General features: G+C 35.8%; 1 protein-coding gene across 14 annotated transcripts in view; it reads right to left on the bottom strand.

The window, feature by feature from the left end:
• The window catches only part of LOC6041261 (protein alan shepard), a 340,069-nt gene that overhangs the window by 63,048 nt on the left and 252,321 nt on the right, over positions 1–24,700 (bottom strand). For 11 of the 14 annotated variants that reach the window (XM_038261535.1, XM_038261536.1, XM_038261531.1 and 8 more), the window contains one exon: positions 635–685. The exons of 2 other annotated variants lie outside the window; for them this stretch is intronic. In XM_038261535.1, coding sequence (XP_038117463.1) covers positions 635–685 — 51 coding nt within the window. Of the gene's footprint in view, positions 1–634; positions 686–23,895; positions 24,026–24,700 lie in introns of those variants that run through there. One more of the 14 variants, XM_038261544.1, reaches the window with a different exon arrangement.

The raw sequence follows: 24,700 nt of genomic DNA, 5'->3' as shown, positions 1-24,700 counted from the left end.
TTCAAAATTCTACTGTTTAGAGCGTGGTTTCCCGTCCTCTCCCCGTCACTAGCCGCCGCGGAGTGCAAACCCAAACAATACCAAAACTCAACGTGTATGCGACGTTGATGAGCGGTGCACGATGATGATGATGTCAACCAGGCTGTCAGTGTTTGTTTCTGGCCCGATAAGAACCCCGGGTTTCAAACTGCCGCTGCTGAATGCTATCGTCCTGGCCTGTGAAGTTTGTGCAAAATTTAGACTATTTATTCTACGATCGTCATCGCGTCGAGGGACGCGTGGGGGATAGCCCTACCCCGCGAACTGATTGGACAATCCGCGGGAAATCCCGGATTGATTGGCGATACGTGCGAGCCGGTGGTTGCGTGTGATGATGAGCTTTATTTATAACACTTGGTGGGAAATATTATTGTGTGCGCGACGAATAAATTCCGGGTCACGATATTGGAATCGATGCTTTACGGTTGAATAGATAAACTAAATAAATGAGTGCCTTCATTAACCTGATTCCATTAATTTGACATCTACATTTGAGCTGATAGAAACTGCAAACGAGTTATTTCTATACGAAACGAAAGGAACCAAAATTAGAATAAACACTACGCAGTACGGTAGATATTGAAGTTTCAAGTACCTGATGTTTCGTATTATAGAGGTTGGATTCCGACGGTGCCAATAAGCTTACCTGGAAGAGAGAAAGACAAAAAAAATGACGTTAATAAATTAGATTTTTGTTCTCGGAAGCAATTTTTTTATCTCTGGCCAGGAATTTCAAATTTGCTTCCAGGCATTCTGATAACGTTTATTTTCGATGAATTTCCTGGAAAATTTCGCCACGAGCATCCCAAAATTAAACCACGACAAAACCGGAGCGGAAACAACGACTTCCACGTGCGGGCACTGTGGCGTGGCGTCGAACTTTGTAACTCGATACCCCGAGCGTTCCATATGTTACCCATCATTGAGCAGCAGCAGCAGTTCTCGCCGCAAGGAGCAAGGACGAGGTGCAAAGGAAAACGACATTTCATCAGCATCAAGTTTTCCTCTGGAGAGCAAGAGGAAACGACGAGTTTTAATGCATGTTTGCTCGGGTGTTACGAGGTCCACCACCTCGAGAACGACCCCCCCCTCAGCCCCTTCCGTTTTTATGGAAGTGGCTCAAGTGTTTGAACACGTGTCATAAAGTCCTGCTGGGATGTAACGGTGGTAAAGGGGGAGTGCACTGGTGAAAAGTTTTTTTTTAGAAATGTTATTTACTGTTTTCAACTTTGAATTTACCTCACAAATAAAAAGCAATACGAACCAACAAAAGGAAAGTTTAGCCAAATCATGATCAGATTCTGGCAGCCCTGTCTAAAGTTATGAACTCTTAAGCTGTAATGTCATGTTGAAAATTAATTTAAAAAAGAAAATATTTTATTTTGTAGCATCATAATATAGATGAGCAATTCTCTACGAAATCGGTCTTTTTTCTTCAATTTTAATTTTAGTATTTTTTGATCCGGCAGAAACTTTTTTTGTGCATTCGGTATGCCCAAAGAAGTAATTTCGCATCATTAGTTTGTCCATATAATTTTCCATACAAATTTGGCAGCTGTCCATACAAAAATGATATATGAAAATTAAAAAATCGGTATCTTTTGAAGGAATTTTTTGATCGATTTGGTGTCTTCGGCAAAGTTGTAAGTATGGATAAGGACTACAGTGGAAAAATAAAAAGATACACGGTAACAATTTTTAGCGTGATTTTTAATTTCACTTTTTGTCACTAAACGTTGATTTGCAAAAAAATACTATTTTTTTTTTATTTTTTGATATATTTAGAGGACATCAAATGCCAACTTTTCAGAAATTTCCAGAATGGGCAAAAAATCTTTGACCAAGTTATGATTTTTTGAATCAATACAGATTTTTGTCAAAAATTGAAATATCGGTCGCAAAAATTTTTCAACTTCATTTTTCGATGTAAAATCAAATTTGCAATCAAAAAGTACTTTAGTGAAATTTTGATAAAGTGCATCGTTTTCAAGTTAAATCTATTTTTAGGTGACTTTTTATTTGAAAATAGTCGCAGTTTTTCATTATTTTAAATTAGTGCACATGTTTGCCCACCTTTGAATAAAATTCTTTGAAGAGCTGAGAAGAAAATTCTCTATATTTTGCATTTTTGAACTTTGTTGATACGACCCTTAGTTGCTGAGATATTGCCATGCAAAGGTTCAAAAGCAGGAAGTTTTCTAAGTCTCACCCAAACAACCCACAATTTTCTAATGTCGATATCTAATGGTCTGATTTACAATGTTAAAATATGAAACATTTGTGAAATTTTCCGATCATTTCGAAAAAAATATTTTCAAAAATTTAAAATCAAGACTAACATTTTAAAGGGGGTAATATTGAATGTTTGGCCCTTTTGAAATGTTAGTCTTGATTTAAAAAAAATGAAAATATTGATCGGAAAATTTCCCGAATGTTCCATATTTTAACATTGTAAATCGAACCATTAGTTGCTGAGATATCGACATTAGAAAATGGTGGGTTGTTTGCGTGAGACTTGGAAAACATCAATTTTCATGTTTTTAAACCTTTGCATGGCAATATCACAGCAACTAAGGGTCGTATCAACAAAGTTCAAAAAAGCAAAATATAGAGAATTTTCTCAGCCTTTCAAAAATATGTGCAATAATTAAAAAAAATTAAAAACTGCGACTATTTTCAAAAAAATACCTAAAAATGGCTTTAACTTGAAAATGGTACACTTTATCAAATTATCCCTCAAGTACGTTTTGATTGCAAATTTGATTTTACATCGAAAAATTAAGTTGACAATTTTTTGCGATCAATATTTGGATTTTTTGAAAAAAAAAATCAGTATTTATTAGATTTTTGCACAACCTGAAAATTTCTGAAAACTTGGCATTTGATGTCCTCTAAAACATATCAGAAAAAGAAAAAAAAATTAAAAATAGTGTTTGTTTGCAAATCAAGTTTTAGTGACAAAAAGTTAAATAAAAAATCAGCAAAATTTTTTTTACCTTGAATCAACTTTGTCGAAAACACCAAATTGATCCAAAAATTCCTTCAAAAGATACAGATTTTTCAATTTTCATGCATCATTTTTGTATGGACAGCTGCCAAATTTGTATGGAAAATTATATGGACAAACTAATGATGCAAAGGGCATACCGAAGGCACCAAAAAAGTTTCAGTCGGATTAAAAAATACAAAAAAATGGAATGACCGAAATCTGAGAGAGCTGCTCAGGTATTGTCCAGATCTTGTATTAAGGAAATCGAAGTTCTGGCAGCCCTGGTAGAATATATATATATCGACCAAAGCACAAAACGATATTTTAAAACTAGATGTTGTAATATGACAACTGAAGCTTCGCACCATTGTTATGAGGACACCTAGAATGGTGTTTTACCAATTCTTCCGGCTCATAAAACAGTTTCAAGACTGGCAACCCTGTCTCAAGTCACAGCACTGACGTTGCTAAAAAAAAGAAAATGTTTGAAATTACAAGCAAGAATTTCAAACTTTTTGAGGTTTAATACATTGAAAATTCAACATATTTTTATTTGAATTAACGTTAGAATGCATTTTTAATTGATTTTAGTTGATTTTTCGTTGAAAATTTGAACTTTTTTGAAAATATTTTTTTCCTCCTGATTTTTCGGCCCGACAAAAACTATAATTAAAGTTTACACCAGCCTTATTTGAGGTACTGAATTTTTTGTCCAGTGCATCCATCAATTCTTTAATATCCCAAACCAGGCTGGTCGTTACAGCGAAATAAAAGTTTACCAATCCCCCCCCCCCCCCAAAGGCCCTGCATAATTATAGTAATGACAGGATATCACTAAAATCTGTGCGTGCATGCCCGTGGTATCGTTGAGTGTCGAATTGGCCACAAGGGACACCAGGGACCGCCCGCTCGGAAGAGCTGTGCACGACCAACCAACTCCCTCAAGTTCAAACGTCAGTGCGGGGATGCTCGTGAACAAGAGGACGCAGCAAAACGAACGGCAAAACTCATTGGTTTACAATTGCCAAGTAATAATATCGATATCGAATGTCAATCAAGATGACTTCCATTTGCGCGGTGGGAATTGTACGCACACGCACACATATACATCAAAAACTGGCACACAGACATTGAGCCCCGGGACGGAGGTTTTGAAACGGAACACTTTGTGATACTCGGTCTAATGGGAAACTCGAGTGCGCACAATGGTCGAAACTACAAAATATTTAGGTCAAAATTTGAAAAAAAAAAAAAATGGTTGAATAATTGCAAATTTTGACCAAATTCTGCAAATCTGTCCCACTGTCTCCTAACAGTACTCAGAACTTGCGTGGGAGTGGGTACGCGCTCCACTCTCGTTGTGACTGAATCAGTACGACCGGTATCGATTTCTGCTCGAGTTAGATTATGAATGTGGGAAAACGACGGGGAATATGTACTCTAGAAACGTGACATTTCGTCGATACTTTTGACAGTCTGCCTGCCCGGGAACCGGCATAATCTAATCTAATCTAATCTAATCGAACACAAGCGCAGCCAGTCCGAAGAAAGCATCCGGGAAGAACTTATGGTTAGATTACGCCTTGAGTTCTTTCTTGTCATTATTAATGATTGCAGTACTTTCGAGAACCCCCGAAATGTATTACACTCACTAAAGCGGCCCGGCCTACTGCGTTGCATTAACCGCAAGAGACAGATTCTATGAACGGAACCCACATTTCATGGAATCATCAGGGGAAGAAGAAGAAGAAGTGGGGACATACCGTACCAACCACTTCGAGTTATTTATAGAATATGGTGTGTGGTGTGTGTGTAGGGGAATCGTTGGGAGAGGGATTGTTGTATTATTTAGTAAATGACCTTGTGACATTATTTCACCACTACGGATTAATTCTCTTAAGGGGTGTCAACCCCTCGGTGGCCGAGTGGCTAGAGCATCTGATTACCAATCCAAAGGTGTGAGTTCGAATCCCACCTGATTCCATGCGTTTTTTGTTCATATTCAAAGTTCAATTATAGTCCAATAATTTCAAGGAGACCGGTCGGGAATCGAACCCGGAACCTTCCGCTTATGAGGCGGGAGCCGTAGCCATTAAGCCACGGGCCGGTATCTGCCTGCCCGGGAACCGGCATAGCTCAGAAAGTGCAAACCACTTGTTGATCGCCACCTGATGACAGGTTGGTGGCGCCAGAAACGTGCGGTTGAATTGTTGAACAGTTGTGTTTGAAGTTGTGGGTTGTCAGATATGAGTGTTTAACAGGACTGAATCGTTTGAGAGAGTGTTTTGAAGGATTTCTTAAATATAGGAAAAGTTCATATTTTAGGAAGATTAAGAATTCAGCTCTATTTCCATCCATTTAGTCGATTTTTGCTATTTGAACAAATTATTTAGAAAACTTTTTTTATCAAAAAAAAACACAAGTTTGCAAGTTGAAAACGCATTATGAACGTCGAACGTCAACATTAGGTGCAGGATAAAAATACACGCTTCATTTCATTGAACTGATGGTGCTAAAATTAGATCGTTGATACCGCGATTTGATACTAACCACATCAATCTATCCTTGAGAGCACGTAAGAGCATTTCCCTCTCTGTGGAACGATAATTTCTCTCATTCTTAAGCGTGAGTATTTTGCTCTCAACTTTTCGCTGTCAACTCAACGGGTTTGCATTCCTGCCAAACCAGAAAATTCAGTAGCAACAGATTCTAATTAGAGCTGCCGGACGCTGTTAAGGCTAATGGAATTTAATGTTCCGACCTGGCTGCCTCCAATACTAATTAGAAAAATATTGATTTTCAATTTATTTTCATTACGCGGGAATTTGTATTTGTTTGGGTGGGCATTTTATCTGCATGCCCCGAGTCAAGTGTTGCGAATTCACTGGAAAAGTCAATCGCTTGCGACCTTTGGCCTTTACTGATGAAATGGCTTATGGGCTCGAAATTGTCAGAGGTCGTAGGGAAATGGCTCGTGCTTTTAAAATTTAATATGAGAAAAATCGCCGTTTTTAAAGCAAAATTTCTTCATATTTTCGATTGAAACACAAAAGACAAAGCTAAACCTGTGCAATTTCAATTTCGCTTCGCTAGGAGACGGTAATTTTTGGCGGATTGCAGACTGGATTTCACCATGTTAAGTGATGATTGTCTAGGCCCAAATTGCCTAGGAATCGATAATTCGGAATAGAACCACCTGAACAAGACTCTCAATACCACGCCATTCGTCCATTGCCGGCCGCTCCCATCTCCACCGCGCACCAGGGACATGGAGGGGGATTTGGACGACGGGAAATGTTGATGCTCCACTTTTTTAAGCGGACAAGGGAAAATCTCCACCGTGTTTTAGTTGAGTTTGAGAAAAAAATCGACCGAATTCAAGAAAAAACAAAACAATGATAAATGATACATTCAAACAAGGCATGCGCTGTGAACATGAAAACGGTGTGGATGACTAGATGTCTAAACATACTTTTCTGGTAACGTAATAAGATCTCGGAAAAGCTTTGCCTCAATTTCGGAAGAGGTGATGCGAGGCATACCCCACAAAAATGGGTTCTTTTTTTTTGCGCTAGAAATGCAAATCCAGATAATCAGATTTGACAGTCCATTTGGAAAACAGAATTTCTTATGAGCTGGGTGGCATAAGTTCTAGCCGTTACGTTACTTTTTTGGATGTTGCAAACACGTTGCATTTGTTGTACAAGGAAAAATTGAAAAAAAAAAATGAAGATGATGTTGTTAGTTTTTCATAAGGAAAAGTGAATTATTTTTTTCGAAAAAAGGAAGCAAAAAAAATCAAATAATCTCTCAGTCCCTTAAATTATAAATCCAATATCGCTGGTGTTATCAATGAGATTCTGTTGGCTTTCCCCGGGCAGAAAGTTGCATCTTGGAAAAATCTACCCATGTTCGTAAAAACACGAACAAGTCAAGTTCACCCCAGGGTATGGTTAAGAGATAACCGAACATGGTCACGAACATAAATTGTTCGAGGCGTATCTGCGAAAAATCTTGTTGAGTTTATTTGACCAACAATGCCACATCAAGTTGAGTTTATAGTAGCAAACAACTGAAATCTTCCAAAAATCATATCAAGTTCATAAAGTAGATTTTGATCCCAAAAATAATTTTATTGGTTTTTAATGCACCCCGCCACAATTCAGACCCCCCCCCCCCTTCTTCCTCTTCACAAATATGAGTAATATTGCAGGAATATACGCACTTACATCAAAACAAGATTTTTCAAAGTTGAAAAATTATTTTACTTTAAAAACTCATTAAAAAATTGTGGAGAAAGCGTTGAATTGCCAAAATGTTATAATAATTTTCCAAATCACGAAAAATCCAAAGTCTCTATATTCCATTTTTTTTTAAATTAAAAATAACAGTGTATGAAAATATTCCTAAAATTGCATAAGTTCAAAAATCCACAGTAAAATTCCAAAAAGCCTGGTAATGTTTCTTATCAAAATAATTTTTCAAAATGTTGAAAAATATTCAACTGGCTGAGAGCAAAAATTTCGCAAAGTCCTGAAAATCTAAAAAATTCTACCAAAAATCTTATACTGATACTGATCCCGTAAATTTTCTAAGTGCCGGAACGATTTTTGTAGGGGGTATATCAATAATTATTAAAAACCAACTTTCGAATTTCAAAATTTCAATGAAGACGTTTTGTTAGGGACATTATTTTAGGAACAAACTGATGTTTTTGTAAAAATCGGACAAAAATTTCCTGTAATTTCGACGAATTTTCCGAAATTTTGATTCAAAGCAAAAATAAACATCAAAATATTTTATCATGTTTCCAAATTCCCAAAAATTTTCTAAGTCCCAAATTTTTTTTTAAGTTTCCTGTTCTCGAAAATTTTTTAAGTGTTGAAAATATTTTACTGGCCGAAAGCTAAAATTTTGTTAAGTCCAAAAAATCAAATAAATTCTACCAAAAATCTTGTCGTGATACGGATCCCGTAAATTTTCTAAGTGCCGGAACGATTTTTCTAGGGGGTATATCAATAATTATTAAAAACCAACTTTCGAATTTCAAAATTTCAATGAAGACGTTTTGTTAGGGACATTATTTTAGGAACAAACTGATGTTTTTGTAAAAATCGGACAAAAATTTTCTGTAATTTCGTCGATTTTTCCGAAATTTTGGTTCAAAGCAAAAATAAATATCAAAATAATTTATCATGTTTCCAAACTCCCGAAAATTTTTTAAGTTCCAAAAAATGCTTTTTCTGTAAAAAGTAAAGAATTAAAAAATATACGCAAAAATTTCAAAGTCCAGCATAAATAAAATCAAACTTTAAAAGCTCATGAAAGTGTCGGAAATTGAAAATTCTGTCAGTGACTGCTAATTTTTCTAAGTCCAGCATAAATTTGAAATAAAGTCAAAATAATCATTTCATGATGTTCGGGTAGAATTTTGGAAAAAATAAAATTTTCGAAATTTTTGCTAAGTCTAAAAAAACTACCACTAAAACCTCAATATCAACTGTAGATAATGCAGTATGATCATTAGGGTGTAATATTATTGTATGGAAAAAAATAAAGTTGTCCAAATTCAGTGAGCACAGCACTTTTTTAGTTCCTTCTGGGGTCCTAAACAACTCCCCAAAGTTTGGGACCGATTGGTTTAGTCCTCACTTTGCGCAAAGCGATTCAATTTTCCATATAAATTTGTATGGGGAAAACCATTTTTTTGGATTTTGGTATTTATCAAATCCACGTTTCATATTATATCAAAACCGGACTCATATTCGGATGCTCTGGAATGTCCTCTACAACTTTCCCGAAGAGAGTATGGTGCTAGCTTGCCCCTAAAAAAAGATACAACGTGTTCAAAACTCGTCTAAAACGTGTTTTTTGCTCGAAAATCACGTTTTAGACGAGTTTTGAGGACGCTATATCTTCTTTCAGGAGCAAGTTAGCACCATACTCTCTTCGGCAAAGTTGTAGAGGACATTCCAGAGCATCCGAATATGAGTCCGGTTTTGATATAGCATGAAACGTGGATTTGATAAATACCAAAATCCAAAAAAATGATTTTCCCCATACAAATTTATATGGAAAATTGAATCGCTTTGCGCAAAGTGAGGACTAAATCAATCGGTCCCAAACTTTGGGGAGTTGTTTAGGACCCCAAAAGGAACTGAAAAAGTGCTGTGCTGGAAAATCGATTTTGATATTACACCCTAATGATCATGGAATATACTTTCCATGATACGCAGTCGGTTTCAAAAGTCGTCATAACTCGAGGAGTTTACAGCAAGATGCGAATAAACAAGCCAAGATAGTTCGAAGTTATATCCACCGCGTGGACACAGACCGCGCGCCACCACATAATCAACAAACGCATGACGTGCCATGAATCGGTTTCGACAAAATGGAAAATTTTTGCGGGATAAGTTCGATCCCCCACCCTTTTCCAAAACCCCTGCTTAATATCGAGCTTTGCAGAAGCGTTCAATCTGTGTGTGGGTATCGATTTTTTCCTTAATTGTTCCCCCTTTTTCCTCAATTTCTACGCCAACGGGATTTTCCTATTTTTAAGCAGTCAAATCCCAGTCAGTGGAAGTAGACAGGGAGGGAAGATTGCCATCGCTTTAAAACCGATGATTCACCATTATTTATAAAGACCCCACCACTTTGGGTGGTGATGCCTCAAACCTCTATTTTTAGAACTTTTTGGCGACTAGACAGGTCATACTGGAAGGACCTTTCTGAAGTAATGTCCTCAATTTTAATTTTTTGATTTTTGATTTTGAATCTAATCTAATCTAACACAAACGCAGAAAAGTCTTGTGATTAGATTACGCCCCAAGCACTTTTCTTGTCAATATTAATAATTGCAGCACACCTGAGAACACCCGAAAATGAATTGCGAAAATTAAAGCGGCCAGCCCTACTGCGTTGTGTTTACTGCAGCGAGGATTCTGTGAACGGATCACATTTCACAGAATCTACAGGGGAGGAAGGATGCATGGACATACCGTACCAAACGCTCCGAATCAGTTGTGGTTGGGTTGTAAGTTTGGCAAAGAATTATGTTTAAAGGGGGGTTTGGGAAATGGAGAAATGGGGATTGGGAAAATAGAAGATGGAGCACGGGTAGGAAAGATATTTCATTTAATCAATAGAATATAATTTCTATTCGCGATTAAAGGCTCAATATTTCCGACAGATGGCGCAAAGCATCGAAGAATGACGATTCAAATTTTCGCTGTTCAGTTATATAGGAATGCAAACTTAAAATTGAATTTACAGCTCTTAGAACAACTTTTGATAAAAAATTAAAGTAGTACGAGTGTAAACTTTTTGCCCTCTATAAATTAATGCAATAAAAAAGATTTTAAAAAAAAATAATTTTGAAAAAAAAAATATTGTTTAAAATGATAAAGCATCAAAAGCTTTGTTAACTTCAGATCGAATTTTTGCTCAAAAGTTGTTTTGAACACTGGAATTTAACAAAACAGAATTCGCATACATAACCACAAAGGGCAAAAATTTTAATCGACATCCTTCGCTCTGTTCTGCTACTCAACACTAGATGTCGCATGTCGTTTAGCTTATGAATGCCAATTTGTATGGTACACGGAGAAAAAGGAGTTCCCAAAATCGTGAACAAGCGTTCATGAAAATGGGAACCTCGAACAAAGTGTTCAAATCCCATGGTATGATTTTGAAAAACGTACCATGAAATATGAACACTTCACGATTTTGGGAACTCTTTTTTCTCCGTGTGTGCATGTAAAAAAAAATCGGCAAAAATATGGAAAGATCTCACCAAAATCTGGATATCTTCAATAAGCAGCTACAATCTTCATTTTTCTGCAACCGGAATTGGACACAGCCTGACGGCGGGACGATCGTCACCTCCTCTAGGTTCTGGATAGTTTTCGGTCGACGAACCAAATCGAATAGAATCAGCTTCCATTTAGGGGCTGTATAAGTGAAGGGACAGGCTCCGCAGGTTGCAAACAGCTTCTGGCTTTGCCGGAACGGAATCTTCACCGTTCCGCCATACGAAAAAGTTCACGGAGAGCTTCCCTTTTGTCTTCAGCCACATAAAGACTCTCTTGCAGAATACAGTCATCCGAAGAACAAATCCGAAACCGTCGTGGAATTTTGTGAAAATTGGCCGAAAGATGCCAACGAGAAATACCCAACTTGAAAAAAAAAACGGAGAAAACGTCAAATTTACGGGACCGACCGAACTCGCCCATGGCTACTTCGATCCATGAAACTTATTTAAATGTTATGTTTTTTTAATTCACTAAAAATATATTAAACAACCCGAGTACAAAGCAAAGTTTTTCATGGATCTTTTTTAAATTGTAAAAAAGTGAATTCCGTACAAAAAAAGTTTTTTAATGAAACAGGCTGAGAGCATAAAAAAAATCTTTAATTTTATTGAAAGGATAATAGAACGCACACGAAGTTGAAACGAACGAATGCCGTGCACGACACTGTAGCAGCCGCGCGACTCACAGAAACATACTCTCTCTTGCTCTTAGCTCTTTTTGCTCTCTCTTCTCTCTGCGGTGCTTTGACTGCAGTCATGGGAAAGGCAATCAAAATGTGGGGAGTATTCAAACGAACGAGCTCTGCACGAATGAGAGAAGTGGTGGATGTCAAATGACTTTGTGAGTGACGTTGCATTGCACTCATTTGTTTGTGTGTGAACGTACGAAAGATGAATGTCAAAGTCAGGTTGACAAAGTGACAGAGATTTCGAATGTTTACAAGCCCTTTGCATTGTTAAGGCAAAGGTCTCGGGATCAATCCCCGTCACTAACACTTTTTGTGGATCTATGAGAGATTCTTTTTTTGAACAACCTTTGAGTAAAATGTATCTTTTTACTCTCAATCTGAGGGCTTTTTACTCTCAGATGGGTGCTCCACTTCTTCAGTGTAATCAACAAATCTAAGTCTAAATCATTAAATCGGAACCAACACAAACTTGTTGTCAGAGTGTATAAAAAGCATGTTCTGAATTCCGCTTGATCAGCAAATTCCAATACGTGCCGCCATTCACATTAAGTCCATCATCGGTAACCATTAGACTGGTTGTGTAATTTCACCGCTACAACTCTCGTCAAACGTTCCCGTGTAAACACACAGTTCTTCCATTCAGGGTGATAAGAGTATCAACGTTGCAAACGGGATTTTGAATCAGTGCCGAATCATTCTGTTTCGAGATTTACGACAAGTACGATGCGGTGATTAGTAGTCATTTGTCGGAGATTCTTCTTCTCTTCGTCACGTAGTACTAGAAAGCTGATAATGATCCCCTCCGAAGGCTTGTATTATGACTAATGAGTAACATTTCGCGAGTGGCGTCGAGCCGACGCTGATAAGGATTGTGGTCGGCAAACGCTTTTCGTCTGTAAATAGAATTTGGTGATGAATCTTGAGCAAAACTGTTACTGATAACGACAACTAAAGCAAGAACTTCTCAACCTTTACCGGATATCCCCAAAACTATTTCAAATTGGAAGATCTGTATCACCTAGCGCGTGGTGTGCTGCAAATCGATTCAGTCTGGTACTTTATTGCCAGCTGGCTCCAGCAGATGGTTCCTTTCACAGCCCGGAGAGAGCACCAGAAAAAAAAATCGAATAACAGTATAACACATGTTCATTTCGCTTTTCACAACTTCTTGACTGCCGCGCTATAGTTCCACCTTCCCGAAATCGATTACTCCCGCATCCTGCCTGCGAGTCCAGAATGGTCTGACATTTCCCAAAAAAAAAGTAAAAGGGATGCTGCAGGGAAAATCTGTGCCCCACAGATGTTCCGCCACGGAGACTTTTTCCCTTGTTTCGACTGGTTGAACCGGGACAGAGCCATTCTTCCCGATTCCTCCACAACTCCTCGAAGGCTAGTAACGTTACGGCAGGCCATCGCCAAATCATGTCCGGATATAAATAGAGCCAGTGTCGTTGTGTGTGGAGCACACATTAGCTTGAACTGGGGTGTGAGACATGGGCAGCACATGTGAGAAGGGAGGAGGGACATGAGAAGAAATGAGAGTGAAATTTATTGGAACGGAATGAGAGTTGACAGTGACTTGGTTTATTGTAGCCAATTTGGGATATCTCAACGAAAAAAAGCGTTAAGCTGCCTATTTATGCTTAGTTGTCCTAGGTGAAGTTTTGAATTTTTTTTAGTTATTCGGCCAAATTACTCCAATTTTCAAAAAGTTTCGAAAAACTCAACAGAATCATACATTTTGACTTAGATTGAGAATCAGCAATTTGGGATTTATCATGTTAAATCACCCCATAAGTAAAAATCGTCACATTTTATACAATTTAGTAAAGTGGGAGATGTGGGACAAGATTGCGTTTATTAAAGTATTTTTAATACAAAAATTAATGAAATAAAAATTCGGAGATTATTACTCTTTAAACTTTATTTAAGTTATCGTTTTAACATTTTCCCCGTATTCAAAGGATATTTATTTGTAACATTTGTTTCGCAAAAATCTCAAATTGTATCGTTTTTTAGATTTTTGTTTAAAATTTTAGAAGCGCTCAATATTATCAATTAAAAGATTTCTCAACAGAGTAAATATACAGAAAAAATCCATTTTTTCATTCCACTTTTTATTACTCTGAATTGAATTCACCAAATATGTATTTTTTATATATTGTTTCAATTATAAAATTATTTGTTTAAGGGGAATATGAAGGCATCTTTTGTGCTAGACTTTAATATGTTGAAAAATCTGATACCGGAGAGATATTTTTTTTGAAAAAATATGATTTTCGAAAAAAAAAATAAACAAATAAAAATACTAAACAGAAGACCAAAATCATTTTTAAGATCAAAAACAAGGAATATTACACCACAAATAATATTTTTAAAAAGCTTAAAAAATATGTTTCAAGGTTTGTTGATCTGGTTCGCATTTTCATTCATATGGAGATGGTGATTTTAGCGGGTTGCAGACTGGACTTCGTCATGTATTTATGATGATTGTCCAGCCCAGGTTACTTAGAAAAGTTTTCAAGATTTGTTGATCTGGTTAAACTTTAAATTTTGTGAAAAAATGATTTTTTCTCAGTATGATCTAATAAGTCCCCATTTTTCGATTTTTTTTATATCTATTGATTTCAATTTTATAAAAAATACATTGCAAAATTTTCTGCTTTTTTCAAAAAAAAAAAAAATAATAAAAAATCATTTTAAAATGTTGGGTTTGATTTTTAATAACGAAATTATTTTTCACGAAAAAGAGCAGAATATGAACATTGAATATCGAACTAACAGAGATATCGCTGCTTGATTATTGATCAATTATTCACAATTTACACAAAATTAAAAATTCAATAAAAAAATGCATTTTTTTTGGCATTGGTGCTTTTATGATGATGACTTGAGATGACTTTCCAAAAAGCTTTTTAAAATACGCACTTTGGAAATCCAACATATTTTTCCGTGTACCCAATGCTCTTCTCAAGACACAGATTATCGAATATTCACATACCCTTGTTTGAAAAAACTAATAATATAAAATTTCTTGGGGAAAACATTGATCCAAATAAAAAAAATCAAAATCACGGAAAAACGCCTACCCCAGCAGACGGAAATAACTTGGGAAAAACATTATTTGATATTTGAAAATACTAGGCCAATATAATAATAACATTTCATGTTATTCAGAACAAGATTTGTTATTGGTCGTTTTGATTTTTTTGTGATTGGATTGTTATTGTAATAAAAGACTAATAACACTTTTGGTTACACTTCGATTTTTTTTGTTATTATTTTTTGATATTTTAACAATTAATCCGATCATTCCAATAACAGTTGGAGGTATTCTTCCATAACAAAAAATGTTATTACAAAATTGTTTTGGCTCTCAACCAATATCAGACCAATAACAAATTTTGTTATGATATCATAAACTGTTATTCAACTCTAATGCAAAAAAAGTTTTTTTAAGAAGATTCCATAACACTTTCTGTTATTGAAATGGTATGAATTTTGTTATTACCGTCTGCCCAAGTAGAATAACTCAGTGCACAAAATATGAAACTCAGTTCAGTGGTTTTGAAATGTTGCCAGACTGATGAGCGTTGTTATAAAATGTTTTAAATCTGTATATCTTGAGATTTAAACGATTTAGTACCCGAGCAGACGGAAACAACTTGGTAATAACATTTTTTGATATTTTAAAATACTAGGCCAATAACATTTTATGTTATTTATAACATGATTGGTTATTCGTCGCTGTGATTTTTATAGTTATTGGATTGTTATTGTAATAACAGACTAATAACAATTTTGGTTATTCTTATTATTTTTTGTTATTTTAACAACTAATCCGATCAACCCAATAACAGTTGGCGGTATTCTTCCATAACAAAAAATGTTTTGGCTTTCAACCAATGTCAGACCAATAACAAATTTTATTATAATAACATAAACTGTTATTAAAACCTTATGCAAGATTCAATAAAACTTTCTGTTATTTTAACAGTATTTGTTATTGAAATGGCATGAATTTTGCTATTACCGTCTGCCCGGGTAGTTCAAAATTCAAGTCAATTTTCTTCATTGACTTTAAGCATTTTACGAAATTCTGAACACACTTTTTAAATATTATTTAATTAGTTATGTTAAGATTTTTTATTTCAAAAATTATATGTGAGATCTTTAAAACCATTTTTAATTTTTTTTAACCAAACGCAATACAAAGTGAATAATGTACTTTTTAATCTTTTTTTCAAAAACATTTTTTGTAGTTTTTGTACCATCGAATGTTGTGCTTTTTGAATTTTGAATTTTAACATTAATTTTGCATTCTTAATGATTAAATTAGCGCTTTAAACTGATAAATTTCCAAGGATTTATATTCAAACAGTATTTTTTCTACACACACGTTATTCAAAGTATCCTAAATGGAGTACAACCGACAAGTATTATCGATGAAGATTTCAATTTTTCACGAAAAAACTTAATATTAAATAATTTCTAATAGAGTTTAATTGTGTTTTTAGTTTATTGAAGTCGATTTTTAAAGTCTAATCGTGTTTTAATGTATTAAAAACAGGAGAAATGACAGTTGTGTTAGAACTTATAAAACATAAAGTCTTATACTTATACGATAAAAATGACCTTAAAGAGCACCCTAATCCTATTTCACCACCATAAATGCCAAAACATTAATCAATTAAGTCCAAACCGAACACCTTCCATGGCAGCCTAACCACCTGCGGTTGATTTCTGTTACATTCATCGGTTTTCTCACCTAGCTTTCTGCCAGCGGCTAATTTCGGCAATCCCCGTAACGTGGACTCCATGTGTGTGCCCAGCAAATCCAAACCAACCCCCCCACTCGCATTGACTATATTTATAAATTTCCCCAAAGTCCTCTCTCCGGCTGGACACAAATGCGCGCGGACCGAATGGGCACCTTGGGAGATTTGGTGACCACAACAAATTACCAGGTAAACTCGGCTTTTGGCCACACTTCCTGTCACACACTCGCACACACACACACACACACACCAAAACATGAGCAGCAGCTGAGCCCTAATCCTAGCGAGTGGGTGGTGGAAAAGCGCTTTTCCATTCCGAGGTCGGAAAATGGCCCGAAGCGTTCCACAATCTTCTGGTTCTGGACCGGAAACAAGCGAAAATACAACAACTACAAAAAATGGCCGGATTTATAGACCGCACAGGTACAGGGGGGCTCTTCTTGCTGATGGAATTAAGGTTCCGGCAGGACGTAGATTCGTAATTGGAATTAGCCTCATAATTTGTGCACAGAACGATTGTCATTGTAATGCGCTCTCTTGATTCAAGAGGTCGTTTTTCAAATTGTTAAACTTGAGAAAGTCATGTGCAAGCTGTGAGAATTGTTTTTTTAAGACTTAAAAATGTCTGATCGTAAAATTTTGTTTTAGGGATCATGCTCAAATTTAGTAATTTCATAGAGTTCCTAATTCAAAATTTTGATTTTTTGTCCACTTTTCCCATGATCTTCTCCCACTGTGCACAGCCGAATGAGGTCGCATGATTGAAATTTCATTCTCCACAGCGCCTTAGGGGTTCCTCCCCCACAACTGGCATCGAAGAAAAACGACATCTCCTTCTGCAAAGTTTACGGTTGACACTTTGGAAATTCGTACCGTTAGTAGTACCTAGGTGGAACATGCCTTCCGGGTCGCTGAGAACACCTACCAGAGGATGTCGAATCGTCTTTCATGTTATTTTAGAGTGCACTTCCGGGGATGATTCCGGGCTTTCCTGGGTGAGACAACCAGACAACCAAAAAAACAATCGAATTACCGGAAATGGTCCTACCTACACTGAAAGGGGTTGCCCTGCAGCAGGACCGGTCCGATAATGGATTTGATACGTGATGTGGTTATGTCAGCAGCAGGGTGGAAAAACTTTCCCCAAAACAATAGCAGCAACGGGCCTGTGTTTTCCTTCTGCCTTTTGTCTGTAGCGGGGAGGAAACTCTCCGGATGGGTGCATTTGTCACCGGAGAATTAGCCACGCGATGGAGAAGATTAGCAAGAAGCGATGGCTGCAGGGGCAGTATTTCCGAAGGATCCATTGTGGGTCGAGTCTATCGAACCATGGAAATCCGGTTCTGTGAATTTTGGGAATCGTTCAAATTGAAGGTTTTGTCAGAACAGTGTTTTGTTCCTGAATTTGAAGAGTGCTGTAGGAATTGTTCGATTTCCTCAGGAAGTCTAGCACGAGTTTGATAAGGATGTAGCAAAATGCTCGAAATAGAGGTCTCACTCAATGCAGCAAAACTAGGATAAAAGTTTTGTAAGACAAAAAAGGATTAACTACACTTCAAATTTGTACATTTTCTGGAAAAGACAAAAAATTCACCTCACTTAAGTCAGTTTGTGATGTAAAATTACATTTATCAAAATCTTCAAAATCTGTAAATCTGTGTCAGGAAAATGTGTTATTCCACATGAGAAGCATGTAAATTTACATATTTTTCTGTGTAATTTCTAAACCAAACTAAAATTATAAAAAAGATGTTTAGGCCTTATTAAAAAAAAACACATTCTCTATTTGAAAATAGAGTAAATTGCTTGTTATCCTCGTATTGATTCTTTGAATGAACTCTTTAGAAAAAGACATACGATTTTTACGATTTTTCATACGAACAAAAACAAATAGAAATCAGCAGAGCAAAATAAAGCAGATAAATACTTTGTTTACAACAGTTTGTGTGTGTGTTTTTTTAAATTGAAGAATGTTATGTTCTACAAACGTTTTGTTTTTTTACACTTAAATTCAGGTAAACTACATAGAAAAAGATGTAAATTTACATTTTTTTTTAATTTTAAGCCGTTGTTTTTACATTTCAATCAAATGCTTATTTTAACACTGGAACGCCCAACGCATGCCCAACTTACACGGACGCCCAAGCCTCCCAAAAAAGGTGGAACGGTAACTTCAACTCGCTGGTTCTCGGGCATTACTCAACAGGTGCATCCAAATTTCGAAAACCGCGATTCTTGTTTCCAGGGATTTGTAAAAATGTCTAGATGATCCTAAAATTTTGCAGATCATGATTTGAACAAATCTGTAATTTCTGCCACCGAAAACACCGTTCCACCTTTTTTAAAACAACTGCCTCCGCGGAATTTTTGGCGATTTTTTTTTACACGCGAAAAAAAAAGTTGGAACGATGTTTTTGATCGCAAAAATTACAGATTTGATCAAATTAAGTTCTGCAAAGTTCTAGAATCATCTAGACATCCTAACAATTCACTGGAAAGAAGAATCATATTGATTGGTTGAGTTGTGCCCGAGAACCATTGAGTTGAAGTTACCGTTCCAACTTTTTTGGAGCCTTGGGCGTTGGAATGTTAATAAAAATAACTTTGAAGCTACAGATCCGAAAAAGCCATAAGACTCAAAGAAAAATATGTTTTTATTTAAATAAATTCTTAGATATTTTGGAAAACGTTGGCAGTTAACACGTTGGTTGGCAGTGCACAAAATGAAAAAATAAGGATTATTATTATTTGTTTGCGTTCATTTTTCTTCGGCGATATTTTCGAAACCCATCTTTTAATCCGATTGTCAAAAACTTAAAACCATGTGAAATTTCCTAATCTGCCCGAAAAATCAGAGGACAAAAAAAAACATCAGAATTTTGATGAAAACAGAAATTTAAATGCAATAAATTTGAAATGAAAATAGAACAATTTGAAATGCATTTTCCAGCATTCATAGTCGTATTTAGCATTTTTGGGCTCGTTAAAAAAATGTATAAAAAAATATTCTTTAAACAATATATTTTTTGGTCAACAGGAGGATAACTTTAATAATGTATAAAGCATTTTGTGATACGTTTTGCTGGATTTTTTTTTGCTCGCGCTTCGACCTTGACGAAAGTTGGGGGTTAAAAACTGAAAAAAGTAAAAAATACCAGTAACAGCTTAAAAATAAATAAAAAAATCGAGAAAAAAAATCTGTCTGCAATTGTTTTAAGATATTAAGAATCACTAGAAAAAAGTTTTATTTGAAACAAAAAAAAACAAAATTAAAAAAATCGACAAGCAAAAAAATCCGCTTAGCATTTTATGTATAACATTTATATTTGCATTTATAAATAAACTAATGCACTTAAAAACTTATTTTAAATGTATTCGACAGTTGCATAACTGTCACATTTAGTGATAGTTTTTGCTACACTATTTTGAAAATAATGCATGAATTATGAAAATTAGTTTTTTAAGTTATCACCGCGACATTTTTTTATAACTTTACTTTCCTATAAGGTCGATGCCGGCCAGCGATTATTGGAATGGGCTAATTGAAAAGAAATTTTATTTTTATTTCGCCAATCAACAGGTAGGTAATTAGCAAATTCTCTACGATAACGGTATTTTTTCAATTTTTGTATTTTTTAATCCAGTTGAAACATTTTTGGTGCTTTTGGTATGCCCAAAGAAGCCATTTTGCATCAATAGTTCGTTCATTAAATTTTCCATAAAAAATTTGGCAGCTGTCCATACATAAAATGATGTATGAAAATTCAAAAATCTGTATCTTTTGAAGGATTTTTTTGATCGATTTGGTGTCTTGGGCAATGTTGCAGGTATGGATATGGACTACACTGAAAAAAATGATGCACGGTCAAAAAATGGTGATTTTAAATTTCACTTTTTGTCACTAAAACTTGATTTGCAAAAAACACATTTTTTTTATTATATTTTGATATATTTTAGAGGACATTAAATGCCAACTTTTCAGAAATTTCCAGAATGGGCAAAAAATCTTTGACCGAGTTATGATTTTTTGAATCAATACAGATTTAAAAAAAAAAATTGAAATATTGGTCGCAAAAACTTTTCAACTTCATTTTCGATGTAAAATCGGATTTGCAATCAAAATGTATTTAAGTGAAATTTTGATAAAGTGCACCATTAAAACCATTTTTAGGTAACTTTTTTGAAAAGAGTCGCAGTTTTTCATTTTGAGCAGTTCTCTCAGATATCGGTCATTCGATTTTTTTGTATTTTTTAATCCGACTGAAACTTTTTTGGTGCCTTCGGTATGCCCAAAGAAGCCATTTTGCACCATTACTTTGTCCATTTAATTTTCCATACAAATTTGGCAGCTGGCCATACAAAAATGATGTATGAAAATTCAAAAATCTGTACCTTTTGAAGGAATATTTTCATCGATTTGGTGTCTTCGGCAAAGTTGTTGGTATGGATATGGACTACACTGAAAAAAAATGATACACGGTAAAAAAAACTTTGGTGATTTTTTTATTTAACTTTTCGTCACTAAAACTTGATTTGCAAAAAAACACTTTTTTTTTATTTTTTGATATGTTTTAGAAGACATCAATGCCAACTTTTCAGAAATTTTCAGGTTGTGCAAAAAATCTTTGAGCGAGTTATGAGTTTTTGAATCAATACTGATTTTTTCAAAAAATCGAAAAATTGGTCGCAAAAATTTTTCAACTTCATTTTTCGATGTAAAATCAAATTTGCAATCAAAAAGTACTTTAGTGAAATTTTGATAAAGTGCACCGTTTTCAAGTTAAATCCATTTTTAGGTGACTTTTTTGAAAATAGTGCACATGTTTGCCCACCTTTGAAAAAAATATTTTTGAAGAGCTGAGAAAATTCTCTATATTTTGCATTTTTGAACTTTGTTGATACGACCAATAGTTGCTGAGATATTGCCATGCAAAGGTTTAAAAACAGGAAAATTGATGTTTTCTAAGTCCCACCCAAACAACACACCATTTTCTAATGTCGATATCTCAGCAACTAATGATCCGATTTTCAATGTTAAAATATGAAACATTCGTGAAATTTTCCGATCTTTTCAAAAAAATAATTTCAAAATTTTCAAATCAAGACTAGCATTTTAAAAAGGTGTAATATTGAATGTTTGGCCCTATATAACAGGGTTGCTCAAAGTTTTTGAAGGCCGGGCCAAATTTTAAGCTCAAATGAGCTTGCGGGCCAAATTTAAAAAAAAAGATTGTTAAAAAAATAAATTACGTTATTTTAATGTAAATGATCGGACATTTCTGTTATTTTAAAAATGTCTTTTCAAAATAATACACACCACAAAATAACGAGTTTCTATCGGTATTGTTGTTTCTGGTATTTGAAAAAAAAAGTTCTTAGCTGAATGTACTTGTGTTTTAAAAAAAAAATGTTTTGTTTTTATATTTCGAAAATTGTGGTGACATTACATGTTTAACAATTCTTCTATAAGTTAAGTGTGGCTAATGAAAAATCGTTGAGGTCCAGAAATTCAACATTTCTAGAAAAAATCTTGGAAAATGTTTTAAGCTTCCGTATAGTTAACCTGCAATCATTATTTTCAAAAAAAAAAAGCGATTTAACATTTATTTATTTTATCGAAAATTCACTAAAATTCAAATTATTTTTAATAAACCCACACATGCTCAAATGATTTTAAATGCATATTTAATTAATTTCAGCTGAATGCTCTTAAATTTCATTTTTTTAAGTTTTTTTGTAAATATATTTTTGCTCCTGGTTTTTCAAGTCAATTTTTTAATAATGGTGGAGGGGTGGGTTGATCGACGAAAGCTTTGTAAAATATTTGCTGCAAACTTGATCCTCCGATTTCCACATTTTGTCTGCCTGAATCAGTTGATAGTCAATCAGATTCGTTATCGAATCCCTAATGAAGTGCAATGTAAGTTTGAGGGTGACTTGCAAATTAATAAAGAAAACTTTTATTTTTGCAACTATTACAGAATTCTACCTAAGTCAAACTTGAACGTCTTTTTGACATTTCTAAAAATGTTTGATGAAAATTTTGACGACATTTACTAGTTTCACTCACATTGAAACGTGTGAAATTTTTTTAATTATAAAATATTTTGAACATATTATTTGTATCCTAAAGTGGGGATCAAAATATTGATAAACCATAAGTTTTTTTTACTAACAAAAAAATAAAAAAGAATAGCACATAAAAGCTTTAAATAAACCATAATTTTGAAAAAGTATTAAATCACTTTACAAGTGATCAAAGGGCCATTTTACATGATCATTCAAAATGGGTCCGTGGGCCACAAAATATCACCTCGCGGGCCACGTATGGCCCGCGGGCCATACTTTGGGCACCCCTGCTATATAAAATAGTGTTTTTTTGCAAATCAAGTTTTAGTGACAAAAAGTTAAATAAAAAATCACCAAAAATTTTTTACCGTGTATCATTTTTTTTCAGTGTAGTCCATATCCATACCTACAACTTTGCCGAAGACACCAAATCGATGAAAAAATTCCTTTTGAAGGATTTTTGGATTTTCATACATCATTTTTGTATGGACAGCCAAATTTGTATGGAAAATTAAATGGACAAACTAATGATGCAAACCGAAGACACCAAAAAAGTTTTAGTCGGATCAAAAAATACAAAAAACCGAATGATCAAAATCTTAGAGAACTGCTCACAAGATAAAATGAAGATTTATTTTATTTTTCATATTTGAATATAGTTTTCGAAAGAACGTAAGACGCTTATCAATGAAAATTCGTTTTGATTTAAAGAAAAATGAAAACTAGCGTTGATCTTATCAACTCTTGCCTCCTTTAAAAATCTAACTAAAGAAATTCTTAAGAAATCTTTTGAAATCCGGAGAAGTCACTAACGATAACGCCAGTAACTCGTCTACTGAACTACCATATGTTAGCCTCCGAATGACGTACCAATTCAACGGTAGTCTGCGCCACACAACCGGTTGAATCTCCGATCCATCAGTAGCACAGACCTTCCCCTCCCACATGAGCATTGCCCACAACCACAACTGCGCAAAGCACCACCTCCGGTGGTGGACGCAACCGGAAATGAATTAAAACGAGAGATAGAGAGCGAGCAAAGATGCTTCGTTACTCGGAAAAAGCATCGGCAAACAACGCCGGAAAACGCATCTTTCCGGTTCACAAGCACATCCCTCCGGACCGTGACTTCGACTTCGAGAAGGAAGGAAGGTAGGGGGGGGGGGATGTCCTAAACGTGAAGATATGTCAGACACGGACACTCCGTCTGTCGGACACGGAAGCGAAATTAAACTTTGATAATTGAATTTCAGTCGTTGGTCGGTACGTCTAGGGCTTGACGTCAACGCTGGACCATTTCTTGCCGGGGGGTTTGCTGCAGTCGGGATCGATCTGCGGAATTGGTTTGCGGTTCTAATTTAATTAAAGTTCCTTTTTTTTTGCGGATATGCTCCGGAGTTTCCGGAAAAACCACAGCCAAGGAACGGTCGTCTGGGAGCAACGGGGGAGACAAAAACCAAAACACACACACACACATGGGAAAAATGGGAAAACATTAAATGGCCACACCGCTGGACCTACCATATGGCAGTATCTGAGTTCACCGCAGTTGCACATGGTTCGGCTCGTAACAGTAGAACGACGAGATGATGACGGTTGACATTTTCCGAGCGATGTGGCACGTAGAGTAGAGAAGGTGTACGACACACTGTGACTTGCGCTCTTTCACTCCACACCGCAAGGAATCAAATTACCGTGGTCCGGAAGCTTCGGATCGAGAACCGATCCCGTGGGGTCTAGTATGGCATTCCCAAGAAACACAACACCAACAACAGCAAACGGATCCGGTTCGGAACTCACTTGTGGTCCGTCCGCAATCCACCAAAGGGTCACCACTAATCCGCTACAATATGGTCCCACCTGTCACACACCATGTGCCACGTCCCAGACACAGCTGTTCAGAACACTCCTTCTAGAAGGTGTCCGGCACTCACTACGTGGAATCTACTACGCGGAACTCAACCGGTGTGTGGGAATCACCGTCGTAGCATACGACGTAGACCCAAGAACAACAACAACAACCCGCGACCCGGACTTTGTGCCGTCGTTTCCGTCCAAAGTGGCGAACAATCGGAAGCACAGTGAAGGAAGCCGCGCGCGATACCAACAAACGGAGATTCGTGTTCTTCGTCACCGCTCACTCGCTCTCTCTTATCTGCGTCGTGCGTCCCGTGTCCCGTGGATCGGCTCTAGGAGGACGACGACAGCAAGGCAGTCCAGAAGTGTGTATTTTGGGGCGTCTACTATCAGCTCATGCGCACATGGATGCGGTTTGAGAACAAGAGAGAGAGATACCGAGCGAGCGAGCTGAACTTGGAGAGAAAGT

Source organism: Culex quinquefasciatus, chromosome 3, assembly GCF_015732765.1.
Source record: "Culex quinquefasciatus strain JHB chromosome 3, VPISU_Cqui_1.0_pri_paternal, whole genome shotgun sequence".
Classification (NCBI taxonomy): domain Eukaryota; kingdom Metazoa; phylum Arthropoda; class Insecta; order Diptera; family Culicidae; genus Culex; species Culex quinquefasciatus.
Note: the sequence above shows the minus strand (reverse complement) of the source record. Positions and strands in the feature narration are given on the sequence as shown.